At 39.5% G+C, this 22,000-nt stretch overlaps 1 protein-coding gene and 1 long non-coding RNA gene across 2 annotated transcripts; both read right to left on the minus strand.

Annotated features, from left to right (window-relative positions):
- Positions 1-4,986: 4,986 nt before the first annotated feature.
- LOC140021277 (uncharacterized) lies at positions 4,987-5,412 on the minus strand. The gene has a single exon (XM_072072041.1). It carries the CDS (start codon positions 5,410-5,412, stop codon positions 4,987-4,989), a length of 426 nt encoding a protein of 141 aa, XP_071928142.1.
- A 4,209-nt stretch (positions 5,413-9,621) lies between these two features.
- On the minus strand, positions 9,622-13,872 carry LOC140021796 (uncharacterized). The gene is made up of 2 exons (XR_011825778.1): positions 13,169-13,872; positions 9,622-13,066 (listed from the first exon to the last, which is right to left on the minus strand). It is a non-coding gene; the product is annotated as an uncharacterized lncRNA (long non-coding RNA).
- Positions 13,873-22,000: the final 8,128 nt, after the last annotated feature.

A 22,000-nucleotide genomic window follows, 5' to 3' on the forward strand; every position in this document is an offset into this window, starting at 1 on the left:
CCTAGAAATTTTGTTTTGTTGAGCATGATTCTGCCGTGAATGATCATGAAAGGAGGTACTTAAATTGTCTAATTTTGACAAGCTGTGATTATAATCCTAATTATTCTAGTGAAGATGAAATGCTTAAAAGCCTGCATGTTGAGTTACACGATTGTACAATGAGATTAGGAACTTGGAAAATTCTGGTTTAGTAAATTGGGATTCGTATGACCTGAAAAATTTCCGAGACCTTGAACTTGATTTTAATTGCGCAATCTGGTTTACAGTGATGTTTTGAGTTGACCTGTATGACTAACTAGTTAACAATGTGTTAATTAAAGTTTGCATGAGGTCTTGTAACTTGGTTAACCAAGAAAATAAAATGAAGGCAGAAAAATTGTTTCATGAACTATCATCCGAGCTTAGTTGATATAAATTCTGGATTTGTGATTAGATGAGTACAATTGTAGTATGAACTTGGATTTGATTTGGAAACCTCTACTAGCTCGCTACGTGTTTTCTAGTCCTAATAGAGTACCAAATTCTGTTTTTAACCAAATAAAATTCTGTTTTGGGACCATTGCTATCGCTAGAATTTCCTTGTGAACTACCATGAACTTGAAACCTGGAAATTTTGAAGTTTTTAACGGTGGTTTAACTTCAACTACTGAACGGTAATTGTGCATGGTTTGGCTAAGCAATGGCATGAGAAAGTGAGAGTTTAATAGCCTACTTCACCTGAGTAAATAAAGGGAAAACAGAAAATTCCTTCATACAAGATTCATCCGTGGCTTGCTAGAAAAATTCTTGAATTGTTTTTGGGATGTTAGGAACCTGAAATGCATGATAAAATGTACACGTAGCCTGTGAAAACTGTTTGGTAACGAATCATTTGATATCTTGTGAATTCGATTTGGAATTAGTGAAGTGAAGTTATGGATATAAGCTGGAAATTTTTCAGCCTTAGTCATGCTTGATAAAGAAGTACGTATGGATTTCTTTATATATTTTGGAACTGTGGAAAAAATTGTATTACTACTGAATTCGCTTTATAATACCTTGAGATGGTCATGCATTTGAGTTTTGGAGTGACAACGTGATATTGTGGATGGTACTTCTTGGCTCTGGATCAAAGATTTGAGTATGAGGCTGCTGCAAATTTGGTCCTTGGTTCTAAATACCTATTAGTAAATTTAATCCTTTGAAGTGTTAGTTTGGTAGTTACGAAAATTTCTGGTTGGGTGCTAGGGGCTAATGATTGATGAAGCCCTTGGCCATTTAAACGATTTTATAAAGTATTACTGGATGATGGAAGTTAAATTGCTAGAATGTCTTGGGACTTCACTTTTATTTGATTTGCTTATGTTGGGTTTGCTGAAACCAAGTGCTAATGATTGATGAAGCCTTGGTTGACTATTTTATTTTATTCAGAAATGCAATTGTTGAAAGCTAGGGCTAATGATTGACGAAGCCCTAGTAAGTTTGCTATGTGATTTCTGCCATACTTTGACCCATATTGTGATTTCGAAATGATATCGGAGCGGGGAAATAATCGTATCGACCTTGTGAACTCGAGTAGCTGCGTTCAAAATTAACCAAAAATATTTTCTAGCTAGCATTATTTTATAAAACTCTATACCTAGTGTTTTGCTTAAAAATTTCCAACTCGACAATTTCCGTTAGCTCAACCTAGCCTCGCTAGCTACCGTAAATAAGTTCTATAACTTTTGGAAACTCCAAGTCCTATTTTAATTCTTTTCTTTCCCTAAGTTTTGCACTTGGATAGTTAACTATAAGAAAGTTCCAAAATACAAGTCTCACTAATTTTAGCGGAAAACTTGGGAAACTTACTCGGCAAGAAACCCTATTTTAGGAAAAATAGTTTCAAGGATAATTTTTGCAAAAACCGTAACTTTGGAGAAATGTTCAAAGTAACCTTCTAACTTTGTTTTTAAGAGGTTTGTCGAATTGTTCCTAGTACATAATACTAGTTACCCTTTTCTAAGGAAAACTATAAGGAACACTTTTACTATTTCTTTTGTCAAGCATTCAATCTAAATAGATTCTCGAATTTCTTGAGAAAGTGAACTAGTATTATATTAAATAAATTCTTATACGAATAAGTTCAAAAACTGAATAGAAACTTATGGTTTCAAAATTTGGTTTTTAGGATATCGCGAGGACGCGGAATTTGATTCCCAACCTGATATTTGAACTTCACTCTTGGTGAGTGTCCCTGCCTGTTCTTTTTTCTACTTGAATTAAGTGCTTTCTTGACTCGATATGTGATAAGTTGCAAAATGAGTTTTTGATCCATCGAAGTGAGCAGTGTGTACTTTATCGCACTAGCCGTTCAAGTGGTGACTTGCGTGAATCATTTTTCTCATAAATCCTTTAATCTAAAAGTAGTTACGTCGTTGGGTGAATCCCTCGGCACTTGAATCTAACTACAATAATCCTTGAATCTAAAAGTAGTTACGTCGTTGGGTGAATCCCTCGGCACTTGAATCGAACTACAATAACGTCGTTGGGTGAATCCCTCGACAAATTTTATTACGGGTATATCTCGAGTATACTGCGTCTTTAGTCGACGTTCGGGCCCGGGACCGGGGTATGAATGGTGACGGGTTAGGATTAAAATAAGTGGATCTACATGGACTGTAAGTAGTGAGAGTTGACGGAGGGTCAACTACGATAAACGGTGCTCAAGCGAGGAAAATGGCTCCTGAGAGCCCCTGTATCCTACCTTGTGTTGTTATACGCTTTCTTAGTTGTTTAACTTGTTTAATTTATTACTCGCTGTTTGAATTACGTGATTGCATGTTTTGGGGCACCACTGAGCTTTAGCTCACCCCATGTTTATTTGTTTTCCTTACAGGACGTGAAGTTTGAAAGTGTCTGAGCAGCTTATATTTCTTATGGTTGTACTTGAACATTTTGATTGTAATTTTCGGTTTGTAACGGATTCTAAGCTAAGCATTGTACTTTTCATTTTGGATTGCCACTTGAAGCTGGAAAAGTGTAATCTCTAATTCTAATACTCAATTTGTATGTTTGTATTGGTATAGTATATCCTTATCTTTTGCGAGCGTCGCTGGAGGTATTTAAGAACTGTCGATTGGCTAAGTTTTATGCTGTTATTTCTGAAGTTAATGTGGTGTTATAAATCGACTTATTTTGGAAGAATCCTTATTGTAATGGCTTAAGTCAATCGTCGGAAGATTTTAGGTTAGCTTGCTTGCGTGAGTCCTGGCGAGAGCTGGGCAAACGGCCCGCCAACCCTTTGGTTCGCCTTAGGGGGAAGTGGGGTCGCCACACATTAGTTAGCCCAAAAGGCATCACTAACCACTCATACAATCCATACTTAGTTTTGAAGGCAATTTTCCATTCATCCCCCTCCTTAATCCTAATTTGATGGTACCCACTTTTGAGATCAATTTTGGTAAAGAACACAGCCTCATGTAACTCATCAAGCATATCATCTAAGCGAGGTATAGGATGGCGATACTTTACCGTAATGGCGTTTATGGCTCTACAATCGGTGCACATTCTCCACGTACCATCTTTCTTGGGCACCAGAATGACTGGAACAGCACACGGACTTAAACTCTCACGTGCCCATCCTTTGCCAAGCAACTCATCCACTTGCCTTTGCAACTCCTTAGTCTCCTCTGGGTTGCTCTTGTAAGCTGGACGATTTGGCAATGATGCTCCAGGGATGAAATCAATTTGATGGTCAATGCCCCTAAGTGGTGGCAATCCACTTGGCACGTCCTCGAGGAAGACGTCAGCATACTCCTGTAAAAGAGATTTAACCTCGAGAGGTATGTCAGTATCAAGTTCGTGCACATTCAGAGCTACTTCCTTGCTAACAAGCATAAGAAGCGGCTGCTCATCTCTCATTAACTTCCTCACTTTCTTGGCTTTTATCGGGAGCATTTGCTTTCCCTCGATTTTTACCTCACTTGCCGAGCTATCTATAGCCTTTTTCCTCTCTTTTTTTGTCTCGGCTCTCTCATTTTCTTTCCTTTTTGCACTATACTTCTCAAACTCTTGTTGCAATTTCAATTGGTCGTCATGCACTTGTTTGGGGGAATGGGGAGCTAAGGTGACTTTCTTGCTATTGTACAAGAAGCTATACTTGTTAGTCACACTATCAAAAGTTACCTGCCTATCAAACTGCCACGGCCTACCTAGTATAATGTGACTAGCTTGCATAGGAACTACATCACATAATACTTCATCAGAATATTAATGAATTTGGAAGGATAAAAGAACCTGTTTGGTTACTCGAACCTCCCCAGAATTGTTGAGCCATTGGAGTTTGTAAGGTCGCGGGTGATCCCTCGTAGGCAGTTTCAAGTTGTCCACCATGAGTGAACTAGCTACATTTGTGCAGCTCCCACTATCGATAATTACACTACAAAGTGCTTGGTTGATGAAGCACCTAGTGTAGAAGATGTTCTCCCGTTGAAGCTCGTCCTCCTTAACACGTGCAGTTAATGCCCTCCTTGCAACCAAGGCGGTCCCAAAGTGACCCTCGGGTGCACTAAATTCCTCTTCATTTGGTGACTTACCATCACTACCTCCTTCAAGGGGTGGCATGCCTTCGTACTCAGCTTCGTCCTCACTCACGATCTCACCATTTTGCATCATAATTATAGTCCTTTGATTGGGACATTGGCTAGCAATATGGTCTCTACCTTGGCATTTGAAGTATCGAGTATCACGAGCTCTAGTTTGGGCCCTAGGCTCCTCAAACTTTGGAATCGAAGAGGATGGTTTTCCCACATTCGGATTACCCACCTTACCTCCCTCGAATCTCGGCTTTGGTGTAGGAGCATTTGGCGAAGGCCGAGAGTCATTCCGTGGTTGGAATGGCCGGTTGGTAGAGTAGGCGGTATTGCCGAAAGTCGTTCGAGTATTACCCCTCCTCTTGAGCCTTTGCTCGACCTTAATGGCCTTGTCAACAAACTCATGCAACTCTATATAATGTTGAAGTTCTACTCATTCAGCAATTTCGGGTCTCAACCCATTCAGGAATCTCGCCATGGTGGCTTCGGGATCCTCTTGGACATCCGCTCTAAGCATCAGGACCTCCATCTCCTTATGGTACTCATCCACACTCCGGTTGCCCTGGACTAGGGTTTGTAATCGATTGTACAAATCCCTAGTATAATGTCCAGGTACAAAGCGGGTGCGCATCATGGCTCGAAGCTCGGGCCATGGAATGAGCTCAGGTAGCCCACTTCTCCTTCTAGACTTCTTGATTTGGTCCCACCAAACCACCGCGTACTCAGTGAATTCCATGGTTGCCAACTGCACCTTTTGCTCCTCAGTGTAGTTTTGGCAAGAAAAGACCATTTCGATCTTGGATAACCATTCGAGAGAGGTCTCGGGGTCGGACCGTCCTTTGAATTCAGGGATGTTCATTTTGATTCCCTTGAACACATTGGTATGTCCAGCCTGGTTCTTTTGCCTTGGTCGAATTCAAGGTTCCTCATCATCATCATCATTATTGGAACCATTGGACTCCTCCATGTCCCTTCGCCTTCGCGTGGACTTAGAGGTTTTTGGTGTCCCAGACGCTCGGAGTTGCAGCAACTCATCTTGAATGGGTTCTAACATGCATTGAAAATGCCTCTCCATCTGCTCCATCATCTGTTCAAAGTTCATGGGACGGGATACTGCTTCGTTTCCAATAGACATGGAGTCTCGAGTGTACATGCAAGGGTTAATAGCAAAGAAAAAGGAAATAGGGGAAAAAAGTAACGTTTTCTTTTGCTTCTTTTTTTTTTCTTCACTCCCTAAGTGTATACTTTCACACTCGTATATGGTCACTCAGATCACTCTAATAAGCTCACCAAAATTTCCTCACAGCCTCTCGCAAAACCTTGAAGAAATTAGAATTCCTCAAGTGCTCACAGTCAGCGTAAAAATCAAGTTCACGCTAGAATTTGAGGTTCGTAAGAGTGGAAATTTTCTTGGAAAACAAAATTAGGACACTAAGAATGGAGTAGTAGAATATATTCAAGAGTAAAAATTAGAAAAAGACTGGACACAAAAGCTACAAAAAATTACGAGCGATGCTCAACGGTCCTAACCGACAAGGAAGTTGGTTCTTTCGCTTGTGTTGGATTCCTCGGTCAGCTTACCAACCAAGGTTACCAAATGTGTGTTAGTCGAACGGAGAAAATGAACGACTCAATGAACGACTCAAAGCTGAATTTTACGAAACCTAGATGAGACACTATGGACGTTGGCGTGCTGGAATCTGGTCTTGCTACTGCCTTGGGTTCGGATTGGGGGTTTTATGGGGTATTGGTGCTGTTTGGAATGCTTAGGGAGTAGGGAGGTGGTATTCCTTGATGGTAATTGATAACGGTTCACAAGTGTGGTAACCGAAGTGGGGAACAAGAGCTAGTGGGCGGTTGATCTTGTTTAGGGAATTGGTTTGTAGATCGGTTGGCTCACAATTTGGGAACTGAATTGCGGTGTGAGGTGAGCTGGTGATGTCGGTTGAAGGCTTTGAGAATGGTTGGGAGTCTGGCCAATGTTTCTTGGTAGCCGCTATTCCAAGGAGAATTGGAATTGGTAATAGTGGCAAGGTTGGGAATTGGTTTCCAATTAGGAAACTACTAGAGCCGATACTATCTTCCTTTTTTTTTTGTTTCTTTCTTTCTTTTTGTGGCTCACTAAGTTGCGTTCCAAGAACTCAGGTTCAGTTCCAGGTATTTGAAGCTTCAGATCAAGTTCCAGATTTGCAAACAAGATCGAAAGTCCCTTCAAGTTTCAAGAATCCCGTGGCTTTGTAATTCAAGAATTGCCAAATCAGAGTTGGTGGAACCAAGAGCTTCAAGAGTTTAGATCAAGATGCTCAAGAACTTCCCAACTTATGCTTTGGTATCCAAGATTAGCAAGGCACACACAAAAGCTCAAGGTTCAAAGCAAATAAGTTCGGCAGTCCCCACAAGGTATATCCCAGCAACGACACAATAAGGTATGTTACTCTCTTTCCTTTTTTTTTTCTTTTTCCTTCTGTTTTCTGGGCAGGACACAATAACCAGCAAAGAAAAAGAGCCTGGACAACAATAAATAATTGCTAGGCACAAAACGTGGTGACACAAATCTGGAACTAACGCAAGACACGATGCACACAACCTGGAAATTGCGGACAGCTACGGAACAAGCAAGGGAAAACAAAAAAAAAAAGCTACTGACCTCTCCTTTTTTTTTTGGGTTGTTTGTACACGATTCAAACAACACAAGGCCCCACACGCATTAAACCAGAAGCTGGACAGAAACTAGAGCCAACTAGTGACCGAAAGAAAACAACGTGGACAGGGATGGAAAAAAACTTGCGGACAGCCAAGGTAAAGAAAAGCTAGCGACTGGAATTTTTTTTTTTTTTTATGGACAACGATGGATTCGACACACAACTAAACCAGACACAACACAATTGACTCCAGAAATTCCATAAGTTATAACGACACCAGAGACAGATTCCAAAACATGCTGACCAGAATTGTAACAACACGGCAGCTTGCAGACAGGATTTTAACGAACTAGACGGAAACTCAAAACGCGAATTAAGACACAAACAAAGGGATAAAACGATGTTACTAACAAGCTAGCTCTGATGCCAGCTGATACGAATCTCGTTGGAGAAGGAGATTCATGACCCAAGATCGCTTGTTGGATTTGTGATCGACGAACAAGACGGTAGCAGCGGAAACCCTACGACCCCTCTAATCCCCGTGACTACGAATTTGTTGATATTATTTCAACCTGTAATCAAACGAATTAGCGAACCTCAGGCAAGTGTAGAAGGCGCCACAATTCAAGTGCGATTCTTGAATTGATAAGCCGAACAAGAACACTAGAGTATAACTCTAAGTTGTTCAAGGGTTGCTCGAAAGCTATAGAGAAAATTCTCTCAAGTATTTTTATGATAAAAGTGTCTACCCTTCATTGACGTAATATGGTGCCTTATATAGGCTACAAGTGAAAACCTAATCTAGTAAGAAAAAGGACTAAGGGTGCAGTGGATATGGGCCCTAATAAGGGGCGACAACGGAAACGGAAGCTACGGACTCAACCCTCGATGGGTTGGGCCTCACGTGGGCTTTCCTTCCTAGGCAGCCCACTCTAGCAAATAATAATGAACAAAATAGCAATCCTACCCTTGGCGATTCTACGTGCAACATGCACTTAGCCAATTATTCAATCTAATCAACTAATGTGGAAATAACTAACTGTGATGCTAAAACGGAAGCTAGGGTTTGGCAAAAACCTTAATCCTCAGGTGTAGCTTCAATGCTCATTACCGGACCGCGGCCACCTTCACTTGAGTGTATGAATCCTTCAAAGGACTTGTGTATGGCCTGAATAAGTACATTGAGTTGCTCACGAAGTTTCTTTGCGCGAGCCCTAGTAATGGGTCCGCTTGAAGCTTTTATGTGATCCTCAACCCCTCGTTCACTCGAGCCATTGTTGGCGTGCCCACGTACCATGATGCTATCACCGTCCCTGCTAAGGAAAACAAATCTAATAGTATGAGCTAATGCTCAATGAGGCCAAGAAAACATGCAAACACATAGTTCAAGTAGCAATAGCATTTAAGCGAGAAATGAAACTGTAATATTCAAGCAATTCACAATTTTCAATTAAACACATTCAATGAGGATACAGGAGCTCTCAGGAGCTAGGTTCCACTTGCTATGCCAAGACTCGATCAAATACCTCCCCGCGATGACATTCCATCAACCGGGTCGGCATTAAGTCCGTAGAACTCCATTTTCTTCACAGTTCCGTCCACCATTTCAACCGCCCCGGGCCTGCACTTCTAAAAAAGGTACTACTACTCGAGTAGGCCAAGCAAGATCTCTTAATGGATCAAGCTTACAGTTATCTCATGGTTCACCGAACTTCTCAACCAAGCCCTTGCTGGCTCGAGTCGCAAGGTCGGCCAATTGAGATTTGGGCGTCCCCCAGTTCAGTTGTAGGTCGAGGAGATTCACTCCAAACGACATCCAGTCAATCAATTACAATTCAGTCATGAGCAATTTAGTTATATAATCAGTTGAAAGAGAACGAGTGCGATAACATACACACTCGCCTCAACAATTATCAATCATTCAATCCATAAGAAGCAATTCACATAATTGCAACTGTCGCGCCCCATTTTTTTGAATAAATAAATAAATAAATGGTTTGAAAAAATGTTTTTTTTTTTATTCAATTTGTGGTTGGAAAATGAATTTTGATTTAAAAGAAAAATGGGTCTAAATGGGGGTTTGAGAATGCGACGATTTGACCCAAAATGTAGTTTAAAAAGGGTTTTTGAAATCAAAATCGGAGTCGCCACTTGGTAATGGGTTAAGGTGTACCAAGTCACCTAAAAATGAATTTTAAAAGAAAAATAGGAAAAAGTAGTAAGAAACCCCTTTTAAACGACTCCTAGTCCACGAAAACCAACGAAAAAGGTTCGGGAGTCACATTTGACGAAGGGGAAGGCAAGGATAAAATCCAAGGCACCCCTTCGACCTAACCAAGGCTAGTTGCGTGATTTAATCAAAGATTTTCTTGTTTTAACCAAAGAATTTATTACATTTGGATGCACTACATGGATGCAAACCCTAGACCTAGGGGTATTGGGGGAAATTTCTCTTCAAAGGTTGAGTGGTGCCAATCACATTAATTGTGAAGCCCAATAACGATCCTTTGAAGAAGTCACGAATAATGCGAGTGGGATGCAAATGAATGGAATGCATGTATGCAATGTGAGAATATGTGAAGTGAGAAAAATAATAAAAATAATAGGATGTAAGTGGAGGTGTGCAAATGTATTTACAAGTGTTTGTGTGCAAGTGAAGGGATAAAAAGGTGCTTGTGTGCAAATGAGACAAAAGTGAAAGTGTGATGATAGAGTGGATTGAGAATGCATGAGCCTCGGGAATTCATGCATATTGGGTACGGGGAGACCTAAATCGTGACTCAATTTGCCCTTTTATAGAGAGGATACAAGCGTGCTAAGGCTTTAGAAAAAGCCACACTCGTCTATATCCCATATTTAAGGGGACTTTCAAGCAAATGAACCCTATAACTAGCATAAAATGCAAAAATCCTAAAATGGAGGGAAAAGGGTTTCGAGGGGCATGCAAAATGATAAAACTAAAAAGAATGCATGACATGCAAACATGTACTAACGAGGGGAAATCTCTAAGGGTCTAGCGTTGGACTAGCCCATTCTATGAATTCCGACTAGCGTTGGACTAGTGGAAACGTACATTCACCCATCACATTCATTCAGGCTATGGAAAGCGAGTAGACATGCCAAACACTTATAAACACATAGCACATAACATTTAGCATGCTCGACTAGATGCAAGGGCCTAATAAAGCAAGTTAACACGTAGCACTTAAGCATGCAAGTCACACAAAGCAATTAAGGCCCTAACTATTACATTTGCTAGCTAGGCACATGTCTTCAACAGGTCTTCATCGAATGCTCCTCCAAGCCCTATCTATTACAAGCCAAGAGGTGTACACATACCCCATAAAGAATAACTTAAATAAAAAGCAAAAGTAAATGACATAAATAAAAGAAATTAAAGAAAGGCTAGGAAAGCAAAGTAGACATGTATATTCACATAACACGTAGGAGCACGTAGGAAAAATAACTCAAGAATATAGAAGTTACCTCCCTTGCCATGGAAATCGAGTAAATGAGATATTAGCTTCAAAACAATAAAAAGGGTCAAGGCACCAATTTATTTGATAAATAATCACAAAGGATAAAAATAAACATGACTTTGAATCAATTAAATCATGTCAACAAACCACATTTAAGAAGTCAAGAGAAGAAAGGACTTGATTGCAAAGATTGACAAAATTTTGGGGCCAAAATTAAAGAAAAATAAAGTTCAAGGACTTATTTGCAATTAAAGTAAGGACCGAATTGAAAGTAGTTGAAAATATCCAGGGCCACAGTGAAATTAAAGAAAAGTACAGGGACTGATCTGCAAATACGTTCTCTGGTTTCTTAATGGACCAGGCCATGGGGCCATTTTATTTGTTTGTTTGGGCCAAAGCTCCCTTAAGCCCGATGAAAAAAAAATCAAAGAAACAGATGGGCTTGCCTTCACTTTCCAGCAAAGCAAATTCAACCAAAAGAGTGGGCTTCACCTCTTAAGCCCAAACCAGAAATCCAAACAAAAGAAATTACGCCCACTTTTCAAACCCAACCAAATATTAATACCCAAAAACCCAACTCATAAAACTAAACCCAACAAGATTAGCAAATCAAATAAAATTATCAAGCCACAATTATGATCTAAAATCAAGAATTAATCCACCCAAAAGACTACTTAAAAAATGAAAGGATAATTAAAGTCTAAAAGGGCAAAATTGGTTTAATTACAAAAGGGTTTAGGCCATATCAAAATAGGGGAAATTCGAGGGATTCAAATGCAACCAAAGCAGGGACCTAATGAAGGACTTATGCAGGTGTTGGAGGCAAATTATGAAGCTCAAAAAATTCAGGACTAAATCACGAAACAAAAAGAAAATAGAGTCTGAAATTCCAACTTAAGCAAGTATTCATCTTCCCCAAATGAATTCAACATCAGATCAACATCGCTGCTTTCTTTCGGTCAACAATATCAGAAATTTAGTTTCAATTCCAAGCATCTTCAATCAGACAAATGAAACCCGCAAAAAATTCCCCTTTTAAACTTAATTCGAATTCATACGATGGAGGCAAAAGGAATGGCAAAATGCAAGACAGCAATACATCAAAATTCTCTCAATCACAAGGGAACGAACTGACTGAGTTATCTGATTTCTTCACATGCAAATGCAGACAATCATCTTCAGGTAGAACTTTCATTCGAACTTCAATTGAATCAATACGTGCACGTTTACATGCATATTTATTTATTAAAGAAAAATAAAGCTCAAGGACTCATTTGCAATTAAAGTAAGGACCCAATTGAATGAAATTGAAAGTTGTTGGGGCCATAGTGAAAGCACTCGAAAGTCAGGGGCTGGAGTGAAATTTTGTCATCAGGCTTCTTGGCAAAACAGGCCATTGGGCCATTTTATTCATTTCGTGGGCCAAAACTCCTCCTAGCCCAACGGAAATTCCAAACAAAAGGAATGGGCCATTTTATTACTTGGACCCAAATTTAGCCCACAAAACTGATGGACCTCGACTCTCTAGCCCAAACCAAAACCCAACGAAATAACCCAACAACCCATTAGCCAAACCCAAAAATGTTATTACCCAAACTCTAAACCATACCACTAAACCCAACAAGATAAACAAATCAACTAAAAATATTAAGCCACAATTATGACCTAAAAACAAGAAAATAATCAAGCTAAAAGACTACTTATGCATATTAAAAGATGATTAAGGAAGAAACAAGTTCACTCTTTCCAATTTTCTAAGTCATATCAGAACAAGAGGGAAGATTAAGGGTTAGGGATCTAATTGAAAGAATTATGAACATTTTGGGGTCAAGCTATGCAGTTCCAAAATTCTGGGGTTACATTACAAACAAAATGAAAATGGAGGGACTGAAATCGCAGAACTTGTACAAGCAATCGTCTTCTCCAAAACAAGTTCAAACATCCGACTGTTTTCATCTTGCTTTGTCTACGAATGAATACCAGAAAATTCAATTCCGACAAATCTCCAAGATGCAACTCACAAACTCCCTCTTATACAAATTTCAGGCCATTAATTCGCATCCATACAAAGGGAAAAGGCAGAACCAGAAACGGAAAACAGAGACAGTATCGCATGCTGACATATCAGGATCAAAATTCTTCTTTCTACCATAGAAATCAACCATTATGTTCTGAAAAACATTGAAATTGCTGTCCATTTGTTTCTTCACATGCACAAACGCAGACAAGTCATTTTCCGGGCATAACATTCAGTTGGGTATTTCATCGAACACCAAACGAACATCAAAATATCATTGATTTTTGTTCAAATTGAAGGCTGCGACTAGCCCAAAATTTGTCAGAAACACAAGAATGCAGACCATCCGACACATAGAGCATGTATCTTCTAAAACTGTAAACAAACAGCAATAAAATCACAATGAACAAAGTCACGGCAACCCTGCTCTGAAGGCTCGAGAAAGAACTGAAATTCAAAGAACAAGGGTCGACTTACAGTGCTCTTGCTTCGTAAAGATCCGCAGGCGAGGACGATGAATTCTGGTGGTGGTGACTCCGGTTCTTGAGCAGGCGGTTGATGGCGATGGCGGACAGCAGCGGCAGCGGACACGAACTGGTGGTGGCCTGATTCTTCCTCCTGTTTCTCTTCTGGGTCGTAGCTCTTCCCTCTCAGTTTCTGTTTTTTCTAGCCGAAGCCCAATCCGCCGCTCCTTATCTCCTTGTTTCTAATTCTCTCGATTGCCTTCAACCCCCATTTTTCAGTCCGTCCGACTCTCTTCTTTCTTTTCTTTTTTGTTTTTTTTTCTAGCCTCCGACGAAGCCTCCTATCTAATTGTCCCCCTTTGTTTTTCAGCCTTCCTTTGGCTCTTCCTCCCTTTTACTCTGCCTTTCTCAGCCACAAGCCCCGATCATTCTTCCTCTGTTTCTTTTGTTTTTCCAACTTCCCTCTCTAGCTTAGACAGACTCCTAGTTGCCAAAAATGGCCTGCGGGTTCAGGTCATGAAAGGCCTTAGCATAGAGCTCCTTGTTGCCACCGAAGCTGCATCTTTCACATCCTCTCCAGCTCTCCTCTTTCTGTCTTTCTCCGCCGTCCCTATTGCTTTTCTATTCCTCTGTTCTTGTGTTTTTTAGCCGTAGCTCCCCCCAGACAAAAACCTTCCCCCCACTCTCTCTTGCGGCTGTTTCTATTTTAAAGGCACCCCAAAGAAGAACTAAACCTAAGATGAAGGGCTAAGATCTCATCCTCCAAAAATAGGCTTATGTGCAAAAAAAAAATAAAATAAATAAAGTAAAACCCTAACATCGGAACAAATGAAATTAAAAATTAAATGATTAAAGTTTAATTAAATGATAAAATGACTTAGAAAATAAAAATAAAAATAAAATGAAATTAATCAAAAATAGAAATAATAGCAAACAAAATTTCTTAAAAATTTGGTGTCTACAGCAACAAGTCATGCACTTGACACTCACCAAATCACAATGAGGGAGTAAGTGCAAAAGTTCTTTAATGGTCGTCTCCGGTATTCTATTCAAGATCCTCTTGAGCGCCTGGAAACATAATAATTGACTATTACCCATAATTACTTACAAACTCCTTGCCAAACAAGGAAGGATGTACGTTCGTTTTCAAATTAAAACAATGTCTCGAAAGGCCTCAATATCTCGAAAATCGAGATTCAAAAATGAGGGTTTAATAATACAAGGGAAACTGATTTCCTCCATGAAATCGAGTTTAAAAAAATCAATCAATATTAAGAAAGAGTAACGAGTTCTCAAAAACTCATTTTTATAAGAAATCGGGAAATTTCAGCTTTGCACGACAATCTTTGGAAAAATCAAATCTTGAGTTTGGTAAGTCCAAAAATAAAAAATTTTACACCGTTGGAAACTAGTTTCAAAGTACTAAAAGTTCCTAGAAAATACTTTTCCAAGATTTTAAACGGAAGGCATTCAATTTTCAACTCAAAGTGGCTGATCTGAACAAGCAAGGCAGTTTCAGTCATGTTTTTCGGCAATATTTGGAAATTCGGCAAAATTCACAGAAAGTGAATTAGCCTTTGAAATTGGTAACACAATATGAATTCCAAACAAGGTTTCAAACACAACAATCGAAACTAAATTTGGAGTTTTGAGCGTCAATATATAGTAGTCTAAAGTCGGCTGGAATTTGAACACTGATCAGGAAATTTTTCAGATTTGAAAAGCAAACTTTGGGACATCATTTGGGTATCGAAATGGTCTTAGAATAATACCAAATTTGGTATACTTAAACTTCCATATGAGGACTATTTCTCTATCAAATTTCACGCAAAAAATCATGTGGGAAGGTAGTTAACAAAACTACCAAAGTTTAGGAAATTCTCAAAGCAAATCTGTCCTCTTGCTTTTCTTTCCTTTTCAAACATTTTGCACCATGAAATCAGTCCCAATTCCATTCATTTTTGAAACCAAGGTCCTATGAACATATAATACGTAATTGGTAGGTAATTGACACCAAAATTTTCTAAACAAAACGTCCCAAACCAAACCTAACCATTCGGCTAGCAAGAAGAGCAAGATTTCCATATTTCCAGCTTTGTTGCACTTTCAAAATCAGACCACATCTCACTCGACACAAGTCCAAATTGGGAATGGTTGGTGGCGTTGGAAACTAGATTCAAAATTCCACATTTCATCAGAGAAAATGTTCTCAAAATCAGTCCACATGTGAGAGAAAATAGAGCCACAAGATGTAGCTCCTCCATTCCTCTCGGACAGACCATCAGAACAGGACAGTAAATTTTACCGAATCACTACGGCTCACTCAGTTCAAACTAGAAGGTGAATTTTATACCGTTGGAAAGCTACAATTGTCTAGTTTCAAATGCTATAAACAACACTTGATTTCAAATTTTGTACAAAAGAGTTATGTTCGATCAAAGGTACACTGTTCGGACAGTCCGAACACGTTTTCCAGATTTCTTCCGATTCCGAAATTTCAAGTTTTGCTCAACCAAATCAAATGATTTTTGGTAGACACTTTCTATACACAATATACAACATATATAAACCAATTCCATAGCCAAACAACCAACAAAAATTTGAAATGCATGCACGAAATTCACTGGACAGATTCGGCCAGCTTGCACTTCCATTCTTCCTTCGATTCTTCCTTCACTTTCTAACCAAGATCATCTCGTATAACACATAAACAACATTAATCAAGCATTTAATCCTCAAGACAGCTACCTAAAGGCCTCATCAAGTCCGCTAGCCTAAGATTAAAGCAAAATAAAACGGGTTTCTCAAGTCCTCTACCTAGTTTCATGCTTAGGGTTCAAACCCTTGCAAATCCAACCGTAAATCTTGTATTAAATGGAGAGATTAGAAGAGTTGATGGGTTTACCTCTAACCCTTGTAGAAATCAGAATTTTTCACCACTAAACTTCCAAGAAATCCCCCAAGATGAAACCTTCCTCCAAGCTCAAGTTAATCTCCAAGTGATATGTGAGTTGGATGGTGATTTGTGAAGCAAATGGAAGCAAGATGAAGTGAGATGGAGTGGAGCTTTTCTCTTCTTTTCCCTTGCTGTTTTCGGCCGAACTATGGAGTGAGGAGAGAGAGTGTTTTGTGTTGTGAAGCTTCCTTTGGAAGCTTGAGGAATTTGTGGCCAAAAATTGTACAAAAGTCAACTACAAATAGTGTCGCGTGCGGGTGTCATACCACCATTTTCTCTCTTGTTTGTTACACTTGTGCACTAAACCTCCAATGTAATTCTTTTAACACTATAATTATTCACTCTTAGTAGTTTAGTATAAGTTTCTAAAATCTTCATTTAATTGTTTGATGCGAAGTACGCGAGCTTCTGATTCACGCGCGATAAAACAATAAAACAAAACTTAAAAGAATTCATATAACGATAATATAATTAACTAATACTAGGATAAATAATCATAAAAATAACTATTTTAGAAAGAAAAACATGAGTCCTCATAGATGCCCAACCAGCTGACCGATCAAACCCTAAACTGACTACCGTAGGAGGGACTAGGCCAAAGGTGCCAGTTAAGGTGTACGCCTTGGACCAACAGGCGATACCTGAACCATCAGAGATAGTGGAAGGTACGATTCCTGTTTTTCATCGTTTGGCCAAGATTTTGATAGACCCTGGTGCTACGTAATCTTTTGTCAATTTTGATAGACCCTGGTGCTATGCATTCTTTTGTCAATCCTACTTTCATGTGTGGAATCGATGTGAAGATCGAGAGGCTACCATATGACTTAGAAGTAAAAACATGTACGGGTAACCAATCTTTACTTGCCAACGAGGTGTATAGAAACTGCGATATTTGGGTTGGTGAGTGAAAATTGGTAGTTGACCTTATAAGTCTAGCTATTAAAGGGTATGACGTTATTATAGGAATGGATTGGTTAGCTCGTTATCATACTTGAGTAGATTGTCGAACAAAAGTGGTCGAGTTTTGCATACCCGGTGAGGCAACTCTAAAACTAGACGTAAGGGGTATTCTAGTCTCATCTGCCATTATTTCGGAAATTAGGATTAGAAAATTGCTAAGTAATGGGACATAGGGGTATCTAGCTTTCCTAGTTAACACCCCAAAAGAAAAGGTGAAACTAGAAGATATGCCGGTGATAAGTGAATATTCAGATGTGTTCCCCGATGAATTGGTGTCATTGTCACCCGAGAGAGAAATCGAGTTTAGGATTGATCTAGCACCTGGAACTACTCCCATCTCAAAAATCCCTTATCGAATGGTGCCCACAGAACTTAAGGAATTAAAATTGCAATTACAAGACTTGCTAGAACGGGGATTTATACATGAGAGCAAGTCACCTTGGAGCGCTCCAGTGCTATTTGTCAAAAAGAAGGATGAGAGTTTGAGGTTATGCATTGATTATCGAGGATTGAATGCAGTGACCATTAAGAATAAATATCATTTGCCCTACATTGACGAGTTATTTGACCAACTACAAGGGGTTGTGGTGTTTTCTAAGTTAGATCTTCGACAAGGATATTATCAATTGAGAATTAGGAAGGAGAATGTGCCAAAAACTGCCTTTAACACTCGATATGGGCATTTCGAATTTGCAGTGATGCCTTTTGGTTAAACCAATGCCCCAGATGCATTTATGAATTTAATGCATCGAGTGTTTAAACCTTATTTGGATAGGTTCATGATGGTATTTATTGATGATATCCTGGTGTACTCTAAGACAAAGGAGGAGCATGAGCAACACTTGAGAATAGTATTGTAAATCCTGAGAGAGCATCAGTTGTTTGCTAAGTTTAGCAAGTGTGAATTTTAGCTAGAGAAAGGGACGTTTTTAGGCCATATAATATCAAAAGATGGACTTACTGTAGATCCGGCTAAAGTAAAAACTGTTGCCAAATGGAAACGGCCGAAGAATCCTACTGAAGTTCGAAGCTTTTTGGGTCTAGCGGGGTACTACCGTCGATTTTTAAAGAATTTCTCAAAAATTGCGGAACCCCTAACGAATTTGACAAAGAAACAAGGAAAATATATTTGGGATGCTAAGTGTGAAGATGATTTTCAAGAGTTTAAGAAGCAATTGACCATGGCTCCAGTGTTAGCTTTGCCAAATGAGAAGGATGGCTATATAGTTTATACCGATGCTTCGAGAGAAGGATTAGAGTGTGTTTTAATGTAAAATATGAATGTAATTGCCTATGCTTCTCGGAAGTTAAAATCTCATGAGCAAAACTATTCAACGCATGATTTAGAACTTGCAACCATTGTGTTTGCTCTAAAGAAGTGGCGGCATTATCTGTATGGGGTGACATTTGAGATACACATAGACCATAAAAGTCTTAAGTACTTATTTTCTCAGAAGGAGCTAAATCTAAGACTTGCTCGGTGGTAGGATACGAACGCACACGTTAGTGAGATAAACTCGATGCTAACGGTGGTTGAATGAAAACGCACACGTTAGTGAGATAGACTCAATGCTAACGGTGGTTGAATGAAAACGCACACGTTAGTGAGATAGACTCGATGCTAACGGTAGTGGAATGAAAACGCACACGTTAGTGAGATAGACTCGATGCTAACGGTGGTTGAATGAAAACGCACACGTTAGTGAGATAGACTCGATGCTAACGGTGGTTGAAATGAAAAACAATCCCAACATGACTTTTGTGAAGTTGGCGGCACAAAATCCAGGCCCAACGTGACTTTTTTGAAGTTGGTGGCACGAAAACCAAGCCCAACGTGATCTTTGTGAAGTTGGCGGTACAAAATCCAGGCCCAACGTGATCTTTGTGGAGTTGGCGGCACAAAATCCAGGTCCAACGTGATTTTTGTGAAGTTGGCGGCACAAAATCCAGGCCCAACGTGATAAAGTGATGTTGGTGGCACCAAGTCCAGGCCCAACGTGATCTTTGTGGAGTTGGCGGCACCAAGTCCAGGCCCAACGTGATCTTTGTGGAGTTGGCGGCACAAAATCCAGGCCCAACGTGATCTTTGCGATGTTGGCGGCACCAAGTCCAGGCCCAACGTGATATAAGCGGCCAGCGGGATATAACCCAGTTCTGCCGAGGTTGGCGGGATAAAACCCAACTCCAACGTAATATAAGCGGCCAGCGGGATGGAACCCAGTTCTGCCGAGGTTGGCTGGATAAAACCCAGCTCCAACGTGATTTAAGCGGCCAGCGGGATAGAACCCAGTTCTGCCGAGGTTGGCGGGATAAAACCCAGCTCCAACGTGATTTAAGCGGCCGGGATAAAACCCAGCTCCAACGTGATTTAAGCGGCCAGCGGGATAGAACCCAGTTCTGCCGAGGTTGGCGGGATAAAACCCAGCCCCAACGTGATATAAGCGGCCAGCGGGATAGAACTCAGTTCTGCCATCCAATTGGTCAAGAAATTGAATTTGATTTGTCAAAAAACAAGAAATTAGATTTGATTTTCCAAGAAACAAGAATTTGAACTTGATTTTTTATTTTTTGACTTTTGAATTTTTCTGATTTTTCGAGAAAATCTTTTTCAAAAATGATTTGCCCCAGTTTCCACCAATTATTGTGCCACCGATCAATTGATTGGCATCGCGGCATGGTTGCTTCTCCTTGAGGCCTTGATTCATAAGATTTTGATTTACGCTTCTTCGTTGATTTCAGCCATGGATACCTGCACAGGGGGTTTGCCAAAGTAAAACACGCACCTAAATTATTTTAAAAATTAATACAACTACTACTCATGGAAAGAGTAGCGTGATTGATTTGAAAGTCTTGCTTGACTCTTTGATGAAATCCTCAAACGAGCTATAAAAAAAAATTTGCCCCAGTGTGGGCTTATTTTGCGAAATCTTGCAAATAAGAATTTCGCCCCAGTATGGGCCCATTTGATTGCAAAAAATTTGTTCAGATGGTTCCCCATTTATTTGAACCAAGAGAAATCGCACTTTCCAAAACTTAGAAAGTAATCATATACAACGTGAAGAAATTTGAACGTTGAGTTCATGCAGAAATTTCATGATGAATCTCTCAGAATAACACCAAATTTTCATCCTCACTTTTAGCATCGGTGCCCAGAGTAGCGGCTCACCACTTCTTGTTGACTCATTTTTCAGGGCTAATCGAGTGGGGTGTTATTTCTGATTTGGAAATGGCTAAAGGAAATGGAAGGTCAAGATTTGTCTTATTTTGTGCCCAAATTGTATGTAATCCTTTTTATACCACATCTTAGTGAAAGCAAAGAGTTTATCATCCTTATTTCTTAAGAAAACGTAGTCCACATATGAGCTTTATAGGCTTGCAACAATATGGATGGAAGCGATAACTAAACATGCGAAAACTGGTTGCACCCTTATGATCATGAGTGATCGATGGATATCTTATGAGCATAATCCTCACTTTGGGTTGTCATGAAGGAATAAGTCAACGATGGACTTTATTAGCTTGTAATTTGGCTTGAAAACGATAGCTAAAGAAATAATTTTCAATGACATTGCACCGAAAATCGCATTTTTCTCAAAATTGCCCTCATTTTGAACTCAAAGATCTCAGATTTTGTTTGCATTTTTCTCATCATTCACCAGGGATTTCATAGTCGATTTTTTTTTTTTTGCAGTTTCTTTTCTTGCTTTCCTTTTCTTCTCCTCGACCTGGTGGGTTTTCTCTTAGTGAGTAGCGTCAACCCCATACCCAACCAATTCAGAAATACAGCTAAAATTTTACGGCATCAGAAATTTTCTTGACAGGGCCATTGCAAAGAACAGAAGTCAGGACTTTCGACTTTTGTAATGGGGTCAGGTGGGGTGCTTAGAAAAGTTAAGGTTTGAAAGCAGATTTCAAAAGTGGTTTAAGTAATCTGAGATCGCATTGTTGGGCCAACCCTATTTTAGGGTTAAATCAGAATTTGCCCCAGTTTATGCTCAATTGAGGCTTTTCACTTTCATTTTCTTTCTTCTTTTGACTTTTCGGCCTTTTGCCCTTCTTTGAAACTTTCACAAAATTTCTCCCAATTTATTTTTGAACTGAGGTTCTCTTTTCTTCCTTTGTCTTTTGATTTTGTGGCTTTTCACTTTTTCCACTTCTTGAAATTTTCCTTTTCCAACTCAAACTTGCCCCAGTGTGGGGTTTGCGATTCTCAGGGGTTGCCAAACGAAGTATTTCATTCTGAAGGCTCAAAAGGGATAATTAGGGATAGATGCTTGATCGGAAAAGAAGAGGGCCTGACCTTTTTTCCGTTCCTTACAATAATTCTGAAAGGAAACTTTCATTAATGGAAAATTTTTGGCATGTATCTGAATTAACTGATTGAGGAAGACCCATGTTCATCCATATTTGTGAAACATAGGCGATCCACGCGGACAAAACTCTTCCTTTTCTTTCTTTTTTCAAAATTGGAACCCAAGTGGAATCAAATTTCCCCAATTTGCGGTTCCCTCCTTTTCTAGCATTTTTGCTTTTCCCCTTTTCTTTTTTCTTTTTCAAAATTCCCCAATCTCCTTCCCCAATGTGGGGTGCGATCATATGTGCACTCGAAAAGAACCACCAATTTTTAGCTCAAATGAGGATGCAAGGGATGATCAGTGTTTAGGTTGTAGAAACGATGGCCAAAGTATCATTCTTACGCCTCATGACAACCAAGTAAACGAATTGCTCGTTGAGAATCCATTCCCTTTTGAAAATTTTCCCAATGTATGGTAGTGATCACCAAGGCACTTATTTGAAACGAAATTATTCTTTTATAGGCTCAAATGAGAGAGCAAATGATAAAATGTGTATAGGTAGAGAAACGAATGCTCAAAGTATCATTCCAAATTTTCAAAACAAACAAGAATAATGCACTTTTTTGCTTTCACT

The sequence above is a fragment of the Coffea arabica genome, chromosome 11e, assembly GCF_036785885.1.
Source record: "Coffea arabica cultivar ET-39 chromosome 11e, Coffea Arabica ET-39 HiFi, whole genome shotgun sequence".
NCBI lineage: Eukaryota > Viridiplantae > Streptophyta > Magnoliopsida > Gentianales > Rubiaceae > Coffea > Coffea arabica.

Excerpts from the sequence above, each read along its gene's own strand:
- LOC140021277 (XM_072072041.1), bottom strand. The coding sequence starts at position 5,412 with ATGAACATCCCTGAATTCAAAGGACGGTCCGACCCCGAGACCTCTCTC.